The following is a 16,287-nucleotide window of genomic DNA, read 5'->3' as shown; positions in this document are numbered from 1 at the left end:
CTGTAGTGGACAGACGAAAGAAAACAGAAATCAAGAATCAGTGAATGTTCCTCTGGTTATTGCTCCAGTGTCAAACCAACCTCCCATAGACTCACCTAGTGTTGTTGTGCATTATTCAGCCATAACAACACTCTGTGTAGTGATGCATACACACTCACCTCCAGTATTGCATTTAGTACTCCTTTTTATTTCTTTTTTATCCCTTTTTTGCCCTTTTTTTGTGTGATATATGAAAGTACTAGAGCTTATGAAAGTACTAGAAGTTACGGTAAACCGGATTCAAATTCTTTGTTTGCATAAGCACACTTGGCCAATAAATTTAACTGGTTCTGAGTCTACTGATAATAACAACCATTTGTTTCTACTTGTTAGAATGAAACACCAGATGCATTTACCTGAGAGTCTGATCCAGAACCACATGAAGCTAGCTAGCATGTTGGAGTGGTTTCATCATGTGACCACATGTACAGCTGAAGAAATTATGAGATGTGTCCGTTAGTTTGACATTTTGCCGTATTCTTTGTTAAGCACAGATCTCTTTGCTTCCTCAACAGCACTCCCTTTAGATTTTCTGAGTTTTTTACCCATTTCCCATAGACCGATACAGACACAAACTGAAATCACCTAGAGACCCATACTCTAGTCTAGTCGAAGATGTAGTCGAACTCTAGTCAAAGCTGTAAAGATGTAATCTAGTCAAAGAAATATGTAGTCTAGTCTAAAGAAATATGTACTCTAGAAGTCAAAGAAATATGTACTCTAGTCCCAAGAAATATGTACTCTAGTCTCAAGAAATATGTGCTCTAGAAGCCAGATAAATATGTACTCTAGTCCCAGGAAATATGTACTCTAGTCTCAAGAAATATGTGCTCTAGAAGTCAAAGAAATATGTACTCTAGTCCCAAGAAATATGTACTCTAGTCTCAAGAAATATGTGCTCTAGAAGCCAAATAAATATGTACTCTAGTCCCAGGAAATATGTTCTCTAGTCTCAAGAAATATGTGCTCTAGAAGCCAAATAAATATGTACTCTAGTCTCAAGAAATATGTACTATAGAAGTCGAAGAAATGTGTACTCTAGTCTCAAGAAATATGTATCCTAGTCTCAAGAAATATGTAATCTAGAAGTTGAAGAAATGTGTACTCTAGTCGCAAGAAGAAACATGTACTCTAGAAGAAATATGTACTCTAGAAGATATACTCCAGTCGAAGAAAACTGTACTCTAGTCAAAAATGTACATGCACATCAGAATCAGAATCATGTTTATTGGCCATATAAGTTTGCACATACATGGAATGCGACTCCGGTTTCATGGCTCTCTCAGTGACTTAACATAGAATAACAACACTACAACAAAACAATCACGAGACGCAAAACACATCGGAAGTTTATTCACACACACACACACACACACACACACACACACACACACACACACACACACACACACACTTCCTAAAGGACTCTGCCATCCATTAAAGATGTGTCATGTTCTGCAAACTGATGCTTTTTACTGAATGAATATGAAACAAATTCGTAAACCACTGCAGCCTTATTTGGAAAACTTCTTCCCTGGTATAATGAAGACTTTTTTATCAGTTTCTTGAACAGATTTTTTTGTGACCTCTAGAACTATGTCTAGACCTCTACTTCTACTACTTCTAGACCTACTTCTAGACCTCTGGGCTATGGGAAGGGCATCCCAGTCTTGTAACAAAGGTGAAGTTTTGGATGGTGGAAAGTGTCCACTGTGTGTGGACACTTTCCACCATCCTACTCACCCGTTTTCTGGAATCTGATCATAATGCTGACACAGTGCAAAGACAAACTGCAGGTGTAAATGCAAAGGAAGTCATGGGACTGTTGTGAATCCATGCGATCCAGCCTGTATCTGGATGAGGTGGAAAAAGCACTTTTCTTTGCAGTGTGTCCACAGGGATTTGGCTGCGCGGAATGTTCTGGTCTCCGACGGGAAATTAGTGAAGATCTGTGACTTCAGGCTGGCGCGGGACATCACCAAGGACCAAAACTACATCGCCAAGGGAAACGTGAGTCACTTAGATTACCTATTTGGATCCAGTATTCATTATTCATCGCTCCGCTTTGGACTCTGTTACACTGAAAGCAACAGCAGAACAACCTTCAATCTACTACTACCACCACTACTACTACTATTATTTTCAGCTGCTCCCGTTAGGGGTCGCCACAGCAGATCATCCGTTTCCATCTTTTCCTGTCTTCTGCATCTTCCTCTGTCACACCAGCCACCTGCATGTCCTCCCTCACCACATCCATAAACCTCCTCTTTGGCCTTCCTCTTCTCCTCCTCCCTGGCAGCTCCATATTCAGCATCCTTCTCCCAATATACCCAGCATCTCTCCTTCACACATGTCCAAACCATCTCAATCTTGTCTCTCTTGCTTTGTCTCCAAACCGTCCAACCTGAGCTGTCCCTCTAATATACTCGTTCCTAATCCTGTCCTTCTTCATCACTCCCAATGAAAATCTTATCATCTTCACCTCTGCCACCTCCAGCTCCGCCTCCTGTCTTTTCATCAGTGCCACTTCTCCAAACCATATAACATAGCTGGTCTCACTACCATCTTGTAAACCTTCCCTTTAACTCTTGCTGGTACCCTTCTGTCACACATCACTCCTGACACTCTTCTCCACCCACTCCGCCCTGCCTGCACTCTCTTCTTCACCTCTCTCCTGCACTCCCTGTTACTTTGGACAGTTGACCCCAAGTAATTAAACTCATATGCCTTCGTCACCTCCACTCCTTCCTCACCATTCCACTGTCCTCCCTCTTTTTCACATGTACTCCGTCTTGCTCCTACTGACTTTCATTCCTCTTCTCTCCAGTGCATAATGCTGCCTCTTCAGGCTCTCCTCAACCTGCACCCTACTCTCACAACAGATCACAACGTCATCGGAAAACATTACAGAATAACCGTCAATGCCTGTGTAATAAAATAACAAACTCAAAGGTCATGTACAGGTACCCCCACCCTTATAAACAATACAGTGGCATAATGACTCAAACCAACAATCAGTTTCATATGCAGATATGGTGTGACCAGTAACTAGAGTTACAGTGGCTATGTGTACTATTCACAGATGACTGGGGAATGTTGTAATCACAGCTTTGTAAAATGGCGACAGATGACACAGCGGCCAGGGAAGGGGAGAAATCCCACATTAAACAGGCCCTGGTTAAGTGTGGTTGTCCCAACTGGGTGTTTGTCAAAGCCAGGAAGACCCCAAACAGTGCACCAGCCGATCGAAGAAAGGAGAAGGACAACAGCTGTCTAAGTGTAAACCAGTGGTGATTCCGTATGTGGTGGGATTTCCACAACAGTTGAGACCCATATTTTCCAAACACCGCATCTCAGTTGCTTTCAAACCCCAAAACACGCTGCACCAGAAGTTGGCCCACCCCAAGGACCAGGTCCCCAGCACAAACAGAGCAATATAGTGTAGCTGTTAAGTACCAGGAGGGTTGCCGTGACTTGTACTTTGGGGAAACCAAACAGATGCTGGCCAAGAGGATGACACAACACAGGAGAGCCAACACGTCAGGCCAGGACTCCACAGTCTACACCATCTACAGGCCAGGACTCCACAGTCTACACCATCTACAGACCAGGACTCCACAGTCTTCACCATCTACAGACCAGGACTCCACAGTCTTCACCATCTACAGACCAGGACTCCACAGTCTACACCATCTACAGACCAGGATTCCACAGTCTACACCATCTACAGACCAGGATTCCACAGTCTACACCATCTACAGACCAGGACTCCACAGTCTAAACCATCTACAGACCAGGACTCCACAGTCTACATCATCTACAGACCAGGACTCCACAGTCTTCACCATCTACAGACCAGGACTCCACAGTCTAAACCATCTACAGACCAGGACTCCACAGTCTACACCATCTACAGACCAGGATTCCACAGTCTACACCATCTACAGACCAGGACTCCACAGTCTAAACCATCTACAGACCAGGACTCCACAGTCTACACCATCTACAGACCAGGACTCCACAGTCTACACCATCTACAGGCCAGTGGCCACTCTTTCAGGGATAAGGATCAGGAATCAGGAACAATTTATTGTCATTTCTTTCATGTACCTGCATACACAAAAGAGACGCAATTCAGTTTCCCCCAGCCCACAGCAGTGTGACACAAAAGACAAAAACACACATCCCAAATTTCCCAAAATCGACACCACCAGAAACATACAAAAACAGAGAACAAAGCAAAAAAACAAAATATAAACAGTCAACAACACAGTCCACTCAGTGCAACACAGTCCAAAAATTCCACTGTCCAGACAGCGAACACCAGCTAGCAGTTAGCTTAGCCTGCCCCACTTCCGCATCCTGTCAGACCGCCCTCAGTGTTTCTTCTTTGGTCCCTAGCCCACCAAAAACAGCAGAACAAACTCCCCCAGCTGATCCAACGCCATCTCTCCCAGCCAGACACCTTCGACACACCTCCCCGCACTCCACACGATGACAATAAAACATAGTCAATGCTAGGCGAGGCCTCCACCAGACCGCCCTCGGTGTTATCGGAACTGCCGGTCTGCATGGGCTAGCAGTTAGCTTAGCCTGCCCCGCTTCCGCGTCCTGTCAGACCGCCCTCGGTGGTACCTCTTCAGGCACAGCTCTAGTCAGGGCCGTGGTCCCTGGGCCCACAGGACGCAGCAGACCAAGCTCTCCCAGCCGATCCAGCGCCAGCTCTCCCAGCCATCAAACGAATACAAAACAAAGTTAGACGTGGACAATTAAACTGCATGGATGGTACTGGGTGAGGCTGCCGCAAACGTAAGTTCACACCTCCATATTCCCACACGGTACTGGGTGAGGACGCTGCAAATGTGAATTTGGGCTGCCATCTTCCCACACCGGAAGCGGTGATGTGCTCATCCTTTATAGGGAGGAACACTGGTTTGAACAGGGAGTCAAAGAGACCATCTGTGTGAAGACTGATCAACCATTCCTGAATCGAGGGGAGGGGGGGCTAAGCGTACATCTATCACCAGCGTACAATGCTGTGATTGCAACTATTCCCCAATCCTGTGTGACTAGTACACATGACCACCACTGTAACTCTAGTTAATGGTCACACCATATTGGCATATGAAACCGATAGTCAGTTTCAGTCGTTTTGCGACTGTATTGTTTATAAGGGTGGGGTACCTGCAGTCACTGTATTGTTTATAAGGGTGGGGACACCTGCAGTCACTGTATTGTTTATAAGGGTGGGGGTACCTGCAGTCACTGTATTGTTTATAAGGGTGGGGTACCTGCAGTCACTGTATTGTTTATAAGGGTGGGGACACCTGCAGTCACTGTATTGTTTATAAGGGTGGGGTACCTGCAGTCACTGTATTGTTTATAAGGGTGGGGACACCTGCAGTCACTGTATTGTTTGTAAGGGTGGGGACACCTGCAGTCACTGTATTGTTTATGAGGGTGGGGACACCTGCAGTCACTGTATTGTTTATAAGGGTGGGGACACCTGCAGTCACTGTATTGTTTATAGGGGTGGGGACACCTGCAGTCACTGTATTGTTTATGAGGGTGGGGACACCTGCAGTCACTGTGTTGTTTATAAGGGTGGGGACACCTGCAGTCACTGTATTGTTTATGAGGGTGGGGACACCTGCAGTCAGGTGAGACTGAAGAGGTCACTCAGATGATGATGGAACGTTTCTCCCACTAAACGTTGTGTCCAGATGACCTGATTCACCTTTGTGGGACTCCATTTTTTTTTGTACGGGTGACTATTTATCGATACACAAGATAAAAAATGTGTGTGCCTGTGGTTTCAGAGTTTTCTGCCAGTCAAGTGGATGGCTCCAGAGAGTATCTTTGAGTGTGTTTACACCACACAGAGCGACGTCTGGTCTTACGGAGTTCTGCTTTGGGAGATCTTCTCACTGGGTATCCTCTTTCTATAATATACATATCTATAACACAGCTTCTGTGATACACAGTTCATGTATAAATCCAGAACTGAGATTGCGTTTCAAGTCCTTATAAAGTTAGTAGTGTCAGCTGGTCAGTTTTTAGACTGGTGATTTGTTATTTTGGTCTGTACGGTGTTGGCTTGTACAGCCAGAGTAATGAGTAATCTGATTACTTGGTAACAGCCAGACAAGCAAAGAACATTGCTCTATGTATATCCAGCAGCTGACATGAGAACAGGAGCATATCTGCAGGCTGGGATCCCTGTCTGTAATGACCTCCATGTCCATGTCATCAAGTCAAGTCAAACTTTATTTATACAGCATGTTTCATACACAGGACAACACAAAGTGCTTTACTTAAAGTGAAAATAGAATCACAACACAATCTTGAAATTGCAAATGTAGAAAATAAATATGCATATGAACAGGCGTTGGTGCAGTTATTCAGGAATCGAAGTAGAATATACAATATCAACATATACAAAACACACACACACACACACACACACACACTTAGCCATAGGCTATTTTAAAAAGTAAGGTTTTCAACTGCTTTTAAATGTGTCCGGTGTGGGGGCCTCTCTCAGGTCCTCAGGCAGGGTGTCCAGTGTGGGGGCCTCTCTCAGGTCCTCAGGCAGGGTGTTCCATCTACTTGGGGCGTGAATAGAAAATGCAGCTTCCCCTGCTCTGGACCTAGCACGAGGGATGGTTAAAAGACCGCTGCCATTGGACCTGGGAGTTCTTGCTGGTTTATAAGGAAGTAACATGTCTTTTATATATAGCATGTTGCAAGACCATTTAGATCTTTGTATACAATTTAAAATGGATTCTAGTTTTGACGGGGAGCCAATGCAGAGATGTAAGAAAAGGTGTAATGTGCTCATACTTTTTAGTTCTGGTGAGAACACATGCTGTTGCATTTTGAATTAACTGTAGGTGGCACACAACTGATTTTGGGAGGCCGGTGAATAGTCCATTGCAGTAGTCTAGTCTACTTGTTATAAATGCATGGATTAATTTCTCACAGTCTGATATTGATAGAAAGCCCCTTAGTTTTGAAATGTTTTTAAGATGGTAGAAGGCTGATCTTGTGAGATGATTTATGTGGCTCTTAAACTTTAGGTCACTGTCTATGATTACACCCAGATTTCTAGCTTCACCTTTACTCTCCAGAGACAAAGAGCTGAGATGAGTAGCAAATCTCTGTCTCTTAGTCTTCGCACCAACAATAAGTATTTCTGTCTCGTCTTTGTTCGGTTGTAAAAAGTTCTCTGACATCCATAGATTAATATCATGAATGAGAGGAAATGTATAGGAGCTAGATCATCAGGCGATTGCAATATATACAGTTGTATGGGAGCTAGGTCATCAGGAGATAGGGACATGTACAGTTGTATGGGATCTAGGTCATCAGGCGATAGGGATATGTACAGTTGTATGGGATCTAGGTAATCAGGAGATAGGGATATGTAAGGTTGTATGGGATCTAGGTCATCAGGAGATAGAGATACAGGTGTATGGGATCTAGGTCATCAGGAGATAGGGATATGTACAGTTGTGCGTGATCTAGGTCATCAGGAGATAGGGATATGTACAGTTGTATGGGAGCTAGGTCATCAGGAGATAGGGATATGTACAGTTGTATGGGATCTAGGTCATCAGGAGATAGAGATATGTACAGTTGTGCGTGATCTAGGTCATCAGGAGATAGGGATATGTACAGTTGTATGGGATCTAGGTCATCAGGAGATAGGGATATATACAATTGTATGGGAGCTAGGTCATCAGGAGATAGGGATATGTACAGTTGTATGGGATCTAGGTCATCAGGAGATAGGGATATGTACAATTGTATGGGAGCTAGGTCATCAGGAGATAGGGATATGTACAGTCGTATGGGATCTAGGTCGTCAGGAGATAGGGATGTGTACAGTTGTATGGGAGCTAGGTCATCAGGAGATAGGGATATGTACAGTTGTATTGGATCTAGGTCATCAGGAGATAGGAATATGTACAGCTGTGTGGGATCTAGGTCATCAGGAGATAGAGATATGTACAGTTGTGCGTGATCTAGGTCATCAGGAGATAGGAATATGTACAGTTGTATGGGATCTAGGTCATCAGGAGATAGGAATATATACAATTGTATGGGAGCTAGGTCATCAGGAGATAGGGATATGTACAGTTGTATGGGAGCTAGGTCATCAGGAGATAGGGCTATGTACAGCTGTATGGGATCTAGGTCATCAGGAGATAGGGATATGTACAGTTGTATTGGATCTAGGTCATCAGGAGATAGAGACATGTACAGCTGTGTGGGATCTAGGTCATCAGGAGATAGGGATATGTACAGTTGTGAGTCATCTGCACAATTATGATAATTTATTTTGTGTTTGTGTATAGTCAGAATACTTTATTCATCCCCGAGGGGAAATTGGGTCCTATTACAGAAACCCGTGCTCTTGTAAAGAAAAACTAACAAGATACAAGATAACAAGAAAATAGAAATATAAGATTAAATAAGAATAAGAAATATGAATAAAATATGTAAACATGTGTGCACCATGCTCCAGCATATAACACCCTATCTATATACTGTATTACTACAGCACACAACAACAGCACAAACAAACAGCTGACAGGGTAACACAAGTGGAAGGGCCAGTCTGATCGCTACTGACTCATAACTTGTGCACTACCTCTGTAAACCAGATGTGCAATACAAATGTACAATTTTAAATACACATACAGCTGCTGTATCCTGGTTAAAAATTATTATTGTTAATGTTATAATTATAAAATAAGCATACAATATAGTATATTATATGTAGTTGTAGCCCTGGCTAAAATGCATTTAGACATCTGGCTAAAATTCAGTTAGACACCTAAAATTCATATACATTTGGTTAAAATTCATCTAGCATATAAATAGTTTTAAAAATGAAGTTCATAATGTTTAAATATGTTAAAATATATGGGGAAGGATGAAATAGAGAAGTCATAATCTTTACAGTCACTGTCAAGTGAACAGTGCAGATTGTTCGAGAGCAAAATATGTTCCTAACTTAGTGGTTGACAAACAGTTATCCAAAGGGTTCGGATTTTTGTGATCTGCTAGAGGTAAATATGAGATTGTGTATTGCTTTTCATACTGTGACTACATTCTACTACTACTACAACAGTACAGTCATTTAGCCGACTAGTCATCAGAAGTCATAAGTGCATCTAAACAAGCATCTAAGAGCAAAACCAGTGCTAAAGTAAAAGTGCAACAAAGAGAGCTTTTTTTTAATGAGTGAATACAATAAGTGCTAAGAACAAACAGGGTAGTAGTTCTTAAAGAGGTGAGTTTTCAACCTGCGCCAAAAGATGGGCAGCGACTCCGCTGTCCTGACATCAGTGGGGTGTTCATTCCACCACTGTGGGGTCAGGACAGAAAAGAGCTGTGGCCGGGTCGATCGGCAGCAGGGGCCTCTGAGCAACGGGGCAAGCAGACGTCCCGAGGCAGCAGAGCGAAGTGGTCGGGCAAGGGTGTAGGGCTTGACCATGTCCTGGAGATAGGAAGGAGCTGTTCCTTTCACTGCCCTGTAGGCTAGCACCAGAGTCTTAAACTGGATGCGAGCAGCTACTGGGAGCCAGTGTAGGGACATGAAAAGGGGAGTTGTGTGAGAGAACTTGGGGCGGTTGAACACCAGATGACTTGCAGCTTTCTGAACAAGCTCCAGAGGTCTGATGGCCAACGCCGGGGCGCCAGCAAGGAGGGAGTTGCCGTAGTCCAGCCGGGAGATGACCAGAGCCTGGATGAGCACCTGTGCCATCTCGTTGGTGAGGAATGGGCAAATCCCCCTGATGTTATAGAGGAGAAACCTGCAGGAGCGAGCAACCAATGCAACGTTTTCAGCCAACGACAGTTGGTCGTCCAGGGTCACATCCAGATTCCTCACAGTCCAAATTGGCATCCACACGGTGTTGTCAATGGTGATGGCCAGGTGTCGGTGCGGGCAACCTTTCCCCGGGAGGAACATCAGCTCTGTCTTGTCCAGATTGAGCTTCAGGTCGTGTGTCACCATCCACTCCAGGATGTCAGTCAACTATGCAGCAATGCATGTCTCTACTTGTGTGTCAGAGGGAGGAAAGGACAAGATCAGCTGGGTGTCATCGGCATAACAATGGTAAGAGAAGTCATGCGAGCAAATATCAGAACCCAGGGACGTTGTGTACAGGGAGAAAAGGAGAGGACCCAGAACCGAACCCTGTGGAACGCCTGTAGTCAGTCTGCGAGGCTCCCACACAGATCCCATCCATGTCAGCTGGTAGGAGCGACCCGTCAGGTAGGATGCAAACATTGAGAGTGCAGAGCCTGTGACACCCAGCCCCTCGAGGGTAGAGAGGAGGATCTGGTGGTTCACTGTGTCGAACGCAGCTGACAGGTCCAGGAGTATCAGGACAGAGGAGAGAGAGTTTGCTCTCGCAGAGTGCAGCGATTCTGTCACTGCAAGGAGGGCTGTCTCTGTTGAGTGACCCACCCTGAACCCAGACTGGTTGGGGTCCAGGAGGTTGTTCTGATGGATGTACAAAGAAAGTTAGTTGAAGACAGCACGTTCGAAAGTTTTGGATAGAAAGGGTAGGAGGGAAACCGGTCTGTAGTTTTTGACATCAGAGGGGTTTCTTGAGAAGGGGGGTGACTCTAGCAGTCTTGAAGGCAGATGGAAAGGATCCTGCCTGGAGGGAAGTGTTGATGAGGTGGGTTAGATAGGGAAGGAGTTCAGGTGCTATAGACTGAAAAAGAAGGGAGGGGATGGGGTCAAGGGAGCATGTGGTGGGGCGACTGAATATGATGAGGTTTAGAACCTCGTCGGGGGAGAGGGGAGCGAGGTGGGATAGTGAAAGCAGCACTAACCGGGTGGTGTGAAAAAGAGGATCTGATGTCATTTACCTTCTTGTCAAAGAAGTTAGCAAAGTCATCAGGGAGGAGGAGGTGGGGGTTGAAGAAGTGTAGAGAAGGTTTCAAAGAGTTTCTTACGATTAGAGGCAGAGGATTGGATTTTAGAGCGATAGAAGGCAGCCTTAGCAGCAGAAAGGGAGGAGGAGAAAGTGGAAAGAAGAGATTGGAAGTTGAGAAGGTCCTCTGGGAGTTTGCCTTTTCCCCATTTGCACTCTGCCACTCTCAGGCTCCGTCTGTCAGTACGTACTGAGTCGGTCAGCTAAGGGACAGGTGGAGTTGGGCGTGCAGGCCTGGAGGTGAGGGGACAGAGATTGTCCAGAGAAGAGGAGAGGGTAGAGAGAAGAAGATCAGTAGCAGTGTCAGGAGGTAGGAGAGAGAAAGATTCAGGTGTAGGGAGGATAGAGGAACAGAGGAAGAGAGATCAGTGGAGGAGAGAGAGCAGAGGTGTCTATGGGTGGAAACCATGTGGGTAGGGGAAGGGGCTGAGGGGGGTGAAGAGAGGGAGAGAGAGTAGGACATGAAATAGTGGTCAGAGAGCTGGAGGGAAGTAACAGAGAGATTGGAAATAGGGCAGTGTCTAGTAAAGATAAGGTCCAGCAGGTTGCTGGCCTTGTGGGTAGGAGAAGAGGGTGAGAGATGAAGGTCAAAGGAGGAGAGGAAAGAAAGAAGAGGATCTAGCTTGTTAGTGTGGATGTTGAAGTCACCGTGAAGGATACGTGCAGAGTCATCAACAGGGAAGTGCAAGACAAGTGTGTCAAGCTCCTCCAGAAACTCACCAAGGGGGCCTGGTGGGCGGTACACAACCAAGATGGTGAGTTTGACTGGATAGGAGACAGTAACAGCATGAAATTCAAAAGAGGGCGGAGAAAATTGTGGAATGGAAACAAGAGAGTATTTCCATTTCAGGGAGATTAGCAGGCCAGTACCACCACCCCGCCTCCCAGCTCTGGGAGTGTGAGAAAAAGAGTACACATCAGACAGAGCTGCGGGTGTGGTAGTGTTTTCTGGCATGATCCAGGTCTTAGTTAGAGCAAGAAAGTTGAGGGAGAGTAAGGATGTGTAGCCTGAGATAAACTCAGCTTTCGGCACTGCAAACTAGCAATTCCAGAGCCCTCCCGTCACCACTTGCTCCACGTGAGTGGAGAGAGTGGGATAGATGAGATTGGTAGGGTCACAGTGCCTAGGAGTGACCCAACGTCTATGCCAGACCCGGGAAGAGGAAAGGACAGGAATGCGAAGGAAACACACAGTCTATAGTAGGTACACAAAATACATATGACTGACTGGATCTAAAAAGAGCAGTCCGTGCTTGACGAAGTCTTGGCTTGAAAAAGTCGCGTTTGCCTTTGTTCACTCTAGCCTTCATTCAACCAGCCCATTATCTCTTCTCCACACATGCCCAAACCATCTCAATCTTGCCTCTCTTGCTTTGTCTCCAAACTGTCCAACCCGAGCTGTCCCTCTAATATAATCGTTCCTAATCCTGTCCTTCTTCGTCACTCCCAATGAAAATCTTAGCATCTTCACCTCTGCCACCTCCAGCTCCGCCTCCTGTCTTTTCATCAGTGCCACTGTCTCCAAACCATATAACATAGCTGGTCTCACAACCATCTTGTAAACCTTCCCTTTAACTCTTGCTGGTACCCTTCTGTCACAAATCACTCCTGACACTCTTCTCCACCCACTCCACCCTGGCCTGCACTCTCTTCTTCACCTCTTTTCTGCAGTCCCCCGTTACTTTGGACAGTTGACCCCAAGTATTTAAACTCATATGCCTTCGTCACCTCTACTCCTTGAATCCTGACCATTCCACTGTCCTCCTTCTCATTCACGCATAGGTATTCCATCTTGCTCCTACTGACTTTCATTCCTCTTCTCTCCGGTGCATACCTCCACCTCTCCAGACTCTCCTCCACCTGCACCCTACTCTCACTACAGATCACAATGTCATCTGCGAACATCATCGTCCATGGAGACTCCTGCCTGATCTTTTCCGTCAACCTGTCCATCACCACTGCAAACAAGAAAGGGCTCAGAGCCGATCCTTGATGTAACCCCACCTCCACCTTGAACCCATCTGTCAAGCAAGCATCACATCTGTGGTGCTCTTTCATGGCATGAAACCATACTGCTGCTCACTACTCGTCACCTCTCCTCTTAACCTAGCTTCTATTACTCTTTCCCAAATCTTCATTTTGTGTTGATTAACTTTATACCTCTGTAGTTGCTACAGTTGTGCACATCACCCTTGTTCTTGAAAATCGGTACCAGTATGCTTCTTCTCCACTCCTCAGGCATCCTCTAACTTTCCAAGATTGTGTTAAACAATCTAGTTAAAAACCCCACTGCCATCTCTCTTAAACGCCTCCATGCCTCCACAGGTATGTCATATGGACCAACTGCCTTTCCACTCTTCATCCTCTTAATAGCTGCCCTCACTTCCTCCTTGCTAATCCACTGCACTTCCTGGTTCACTATCCCCACATCATCCAACCTTCTCTCTCTCTCTCTGTCATTTTCTTCATTCATCAGCCCCTCAAAGTACTCCTTCCACCTTCTCAGCAGACTCTCCTCACTTGTCAGCACATTTCCATCTCTATCCTTAATCACCCTAAGCTGCTGCACATCCTTCCCAGCTCAGTCCCTCCGTTTAGCCAATCCATACAAGTCCTTTTCTCCTTCCTTAGTGTCTAACCTCTCATACAACTCACCATACGCCTTTTCCGATGCCTTTGCCACCTCTCTTCGCTTTACGCTGCATCTGCTTGTACTCCTGTCTACTTTCTTCATCTCTCTGACTATCCCACTATCTGACTATCCACCAACCTCTTCCTCTGTGTACCTTGCTGTACTTCCTCATTCCACCACCAAGTCTCCTTGTCTTCCTTCCTCTGTCCAGATGACACACCAAGTACTTTCGTAGCTGTCTCCCTCACTATTTCTGCAGTGGTTGTCCAGCCATCTGGCAACTCTTCACTACCACCTAGTATCTTTCTTAACTCCTCCCTGAACTCCACACAACTGTATTCCTTCTTCAACTTCCACCATTTGAACCTTGGTTCTGCCTTCACTCTGTGTCTCTTCTTGGTCTCCAAAGTCATCCTACAGACCACCATCCGATGCGGCCTAGCTACGTTCTCCCCTGTCACCACCTTGCAGTATTCAATCTCTTTCAGATCACACCTTCTACATAAGATATAGTCCACCTGTGTGCACTTTCCTCCACTCTTGTACATCACCCTGTGTTCCTCCCTCTTCTTGAAATATGTATTCACCACAGCCATTTCCATCGTTTTTGGAAAATCCACCACCATTTGTCCTTCCACATTTTTCTCCTTGACACCATACCTACCCACCACCTCTTCGTCACGTCTGTTCCCTTCACCAGCATGCCCATTGAAGTCTGCTCCATCACACCACTCTCTCCTCCTTAGGTGCACTCTCCACCACGTCATCCAACTCACTCCAGAATTCTTCTCTCTTCCATCTCACACCCAACTTGTGAGGCATATGCGCTGATAACATTCAGCAATACACGTTCACTTTGCCGCTTCATACTAATCATTCTGTCTGACACTCTCTTCACCTCCAGCACACTCTTGACATACTCTTCCTTCAGAATTACTCCTACCCAGGGGTGTGTGCTGCTGAGCTAGGAGTGGAGTAGGACATGTTTAGTTTGAGCTCTCACCGAACCTGTTTTATTTAAAATTGATAAGCGCTTTCCATTATAAAACATTCTGAAATCTGACCCAAAAGTATTTCAAAAGTCAGACGACACTGTGCATCTAGGTCAATGGCAACAAATCTGCGCAAATATATACAGTGGACCATCTGGAACTAGGCCCTACGCCACCTCGAACTCATGCTCCACCGGCAACCTGGCGCAAACGACCCCACCTCTGCCAGAAGGCCCAAACATGGACGCTGAAGCCCTGAAACCGGAGAGCCTTCTCTCGCTAAAAGCGGACATCTTGGTGGTGACGAAATCTGAACTGAAAAATGCACTTGCCGAAGACTTTAATTCTCTTAAAAGTGAGCTTCAAGCAGTAAAACTGGAAATAACGAATAATATGGTGGCGATCTGTTCTGAGATCGACCAAATGAAAGGTACAACCAGGGAGGTGGAAGGTGGGCTATCAACGTGGTCAGATGAGGTGGCAGCTCTGCAGACATCAGTAACTGAGTTGAAAGCGGAGGTGGTAGGGCTTAGAGAAAAATGTGAAGACATGGAGGGAAGAATGAGGAGATGCAACATCAGGATACTGGGGGTAGCCGAGACGAATGAATCAAGCTCCACTGCCTCGGTCTCAAAGCTGCTGAGAGAAGCACTACAGCTGGATAAAGACGTGCTTGTAGACTGCTCACGTAGAAGCCTGGCTCCAGGAAGGCCGGATGGGAAACCACATCCTATCGTAGCTCAACTACACTACTATCAAGATTGTGTTGAGGTGCTGAGCCGTGCGTGCGCTCGAGCTCCACTTTGATTCAGTGGTGAGGCACTGGCTATTTTTCCAGGCTACACTAGCATCGCCAAGGCCATGGCTGCGTTAACGGACATTAGGAAGCTGCTCCGTAACTGTCAAGGCGTACGGTATGGCATACTGTTTCCAGCCGGTCTCCACATCACGTACAAAGGAGGAGAGAATCAATTGACAGACACAGATAAAGCGATGGGCTACATTAGGAAGTACATCATCCCTACAACAGAGGCTGGAGTGTGAGAGGCTGACCTTTATGTTGCTTATGTGTTATTCCAGTTTTAAAGCTTGCCCCAAGGCGCAAATAATCTGTTTCTATTCATAAGAAGTGGGGAGGTGAAGGTCGCTTGACTAGACCTTTTTCTCCCTTCTATTAATGCTCCTCTCTCTTTTATTCTGTCTCTTGACATGTTGGTTATCCCCAGTTATGTATGGGCTCATATTGTGTTGTTGCACTTTAAGGCCAACTTTAAAGGGGCGATTTTTGTTTAAACTTATCACTTGTTTGCCAATACTACCACTTTAATTATAGTTCATGTAGTTGTTAGGAGGCATCGGCCTGACAGCGAAGGCTGGAGTGTGAATGTGCGACAGAGCTTTATGTGTTTATACACCATCTCAAGCTAAAGCCTACTCCAATGAGGCAATAACTTATTTGTTTATACTACAAGGGGCGGGGAGCTGAAACTGGTTGGTTTGCCCGGGAGACTGTTTTCTAGTGCTGTTAAGGCTTCCTTTCCTCTCTCTTTCTTTCATTTGTATTGGTTACCCTCATCATGGCCCATGTTGCTCTTTTACATTTCAAGGCGAACTTTTACAGGATAATATGTGCTGAAACATATTGTCACTATTTTTGTCATTATTA

At 45.5% G+C, this 16,287-nt stretch overlaps 1 protein-coding gene across 7 annotated transcripts in view; it reads left to right on the top strand.

The window, feature by feature from the left end:
• The window catches only part of LOC130116659 (platelet-derived growth factor receptor beta-like), a 143,236-nt gene that overhangs the window by 104,685 nt on the left and 22,264 nt on the right, over nucleotides 1-16,287 (top strand). For all 7 annotated transcript variants that reach the window (XM_056284639.1, XM_056284638.1, XM_056284641.1 and 4 more), the window contains 2 exons: nucleotides 1,927-2,049; nucleotides 5,859-5,970. In XM_056284639.1, coding sequence (XP_056140614.1) covers nucleotides 1,927-2,049; nucleotides 5,859-5,970 — 235 coding nt within the window. The remainder of the gene's footprint in view (nucleotides 1-1,926; nucleotides 2,050-5,858; nucleotides 5,971-16,287) is intronic.

This window comes from Lampris incognitus, chromosome 8 (assembly GCF_029633865.1).
Source record: "Lampris incognitus isolate fLamInc1 chromosome 8, fLamInc1.hap2, whole genome shotgun sequence".
Taxonomy (NCBI): Eukaryota; Metazoa; Chordata; class Actinopteri; order Lampriformes; family Lampridae; genus Lampris; species Lampris incognitus.
The sequence above is the reverse complement of the archived record's forward strand: the minus strand, read 5'-3'. Positions and strand labels throughout refer to the sequence as shown.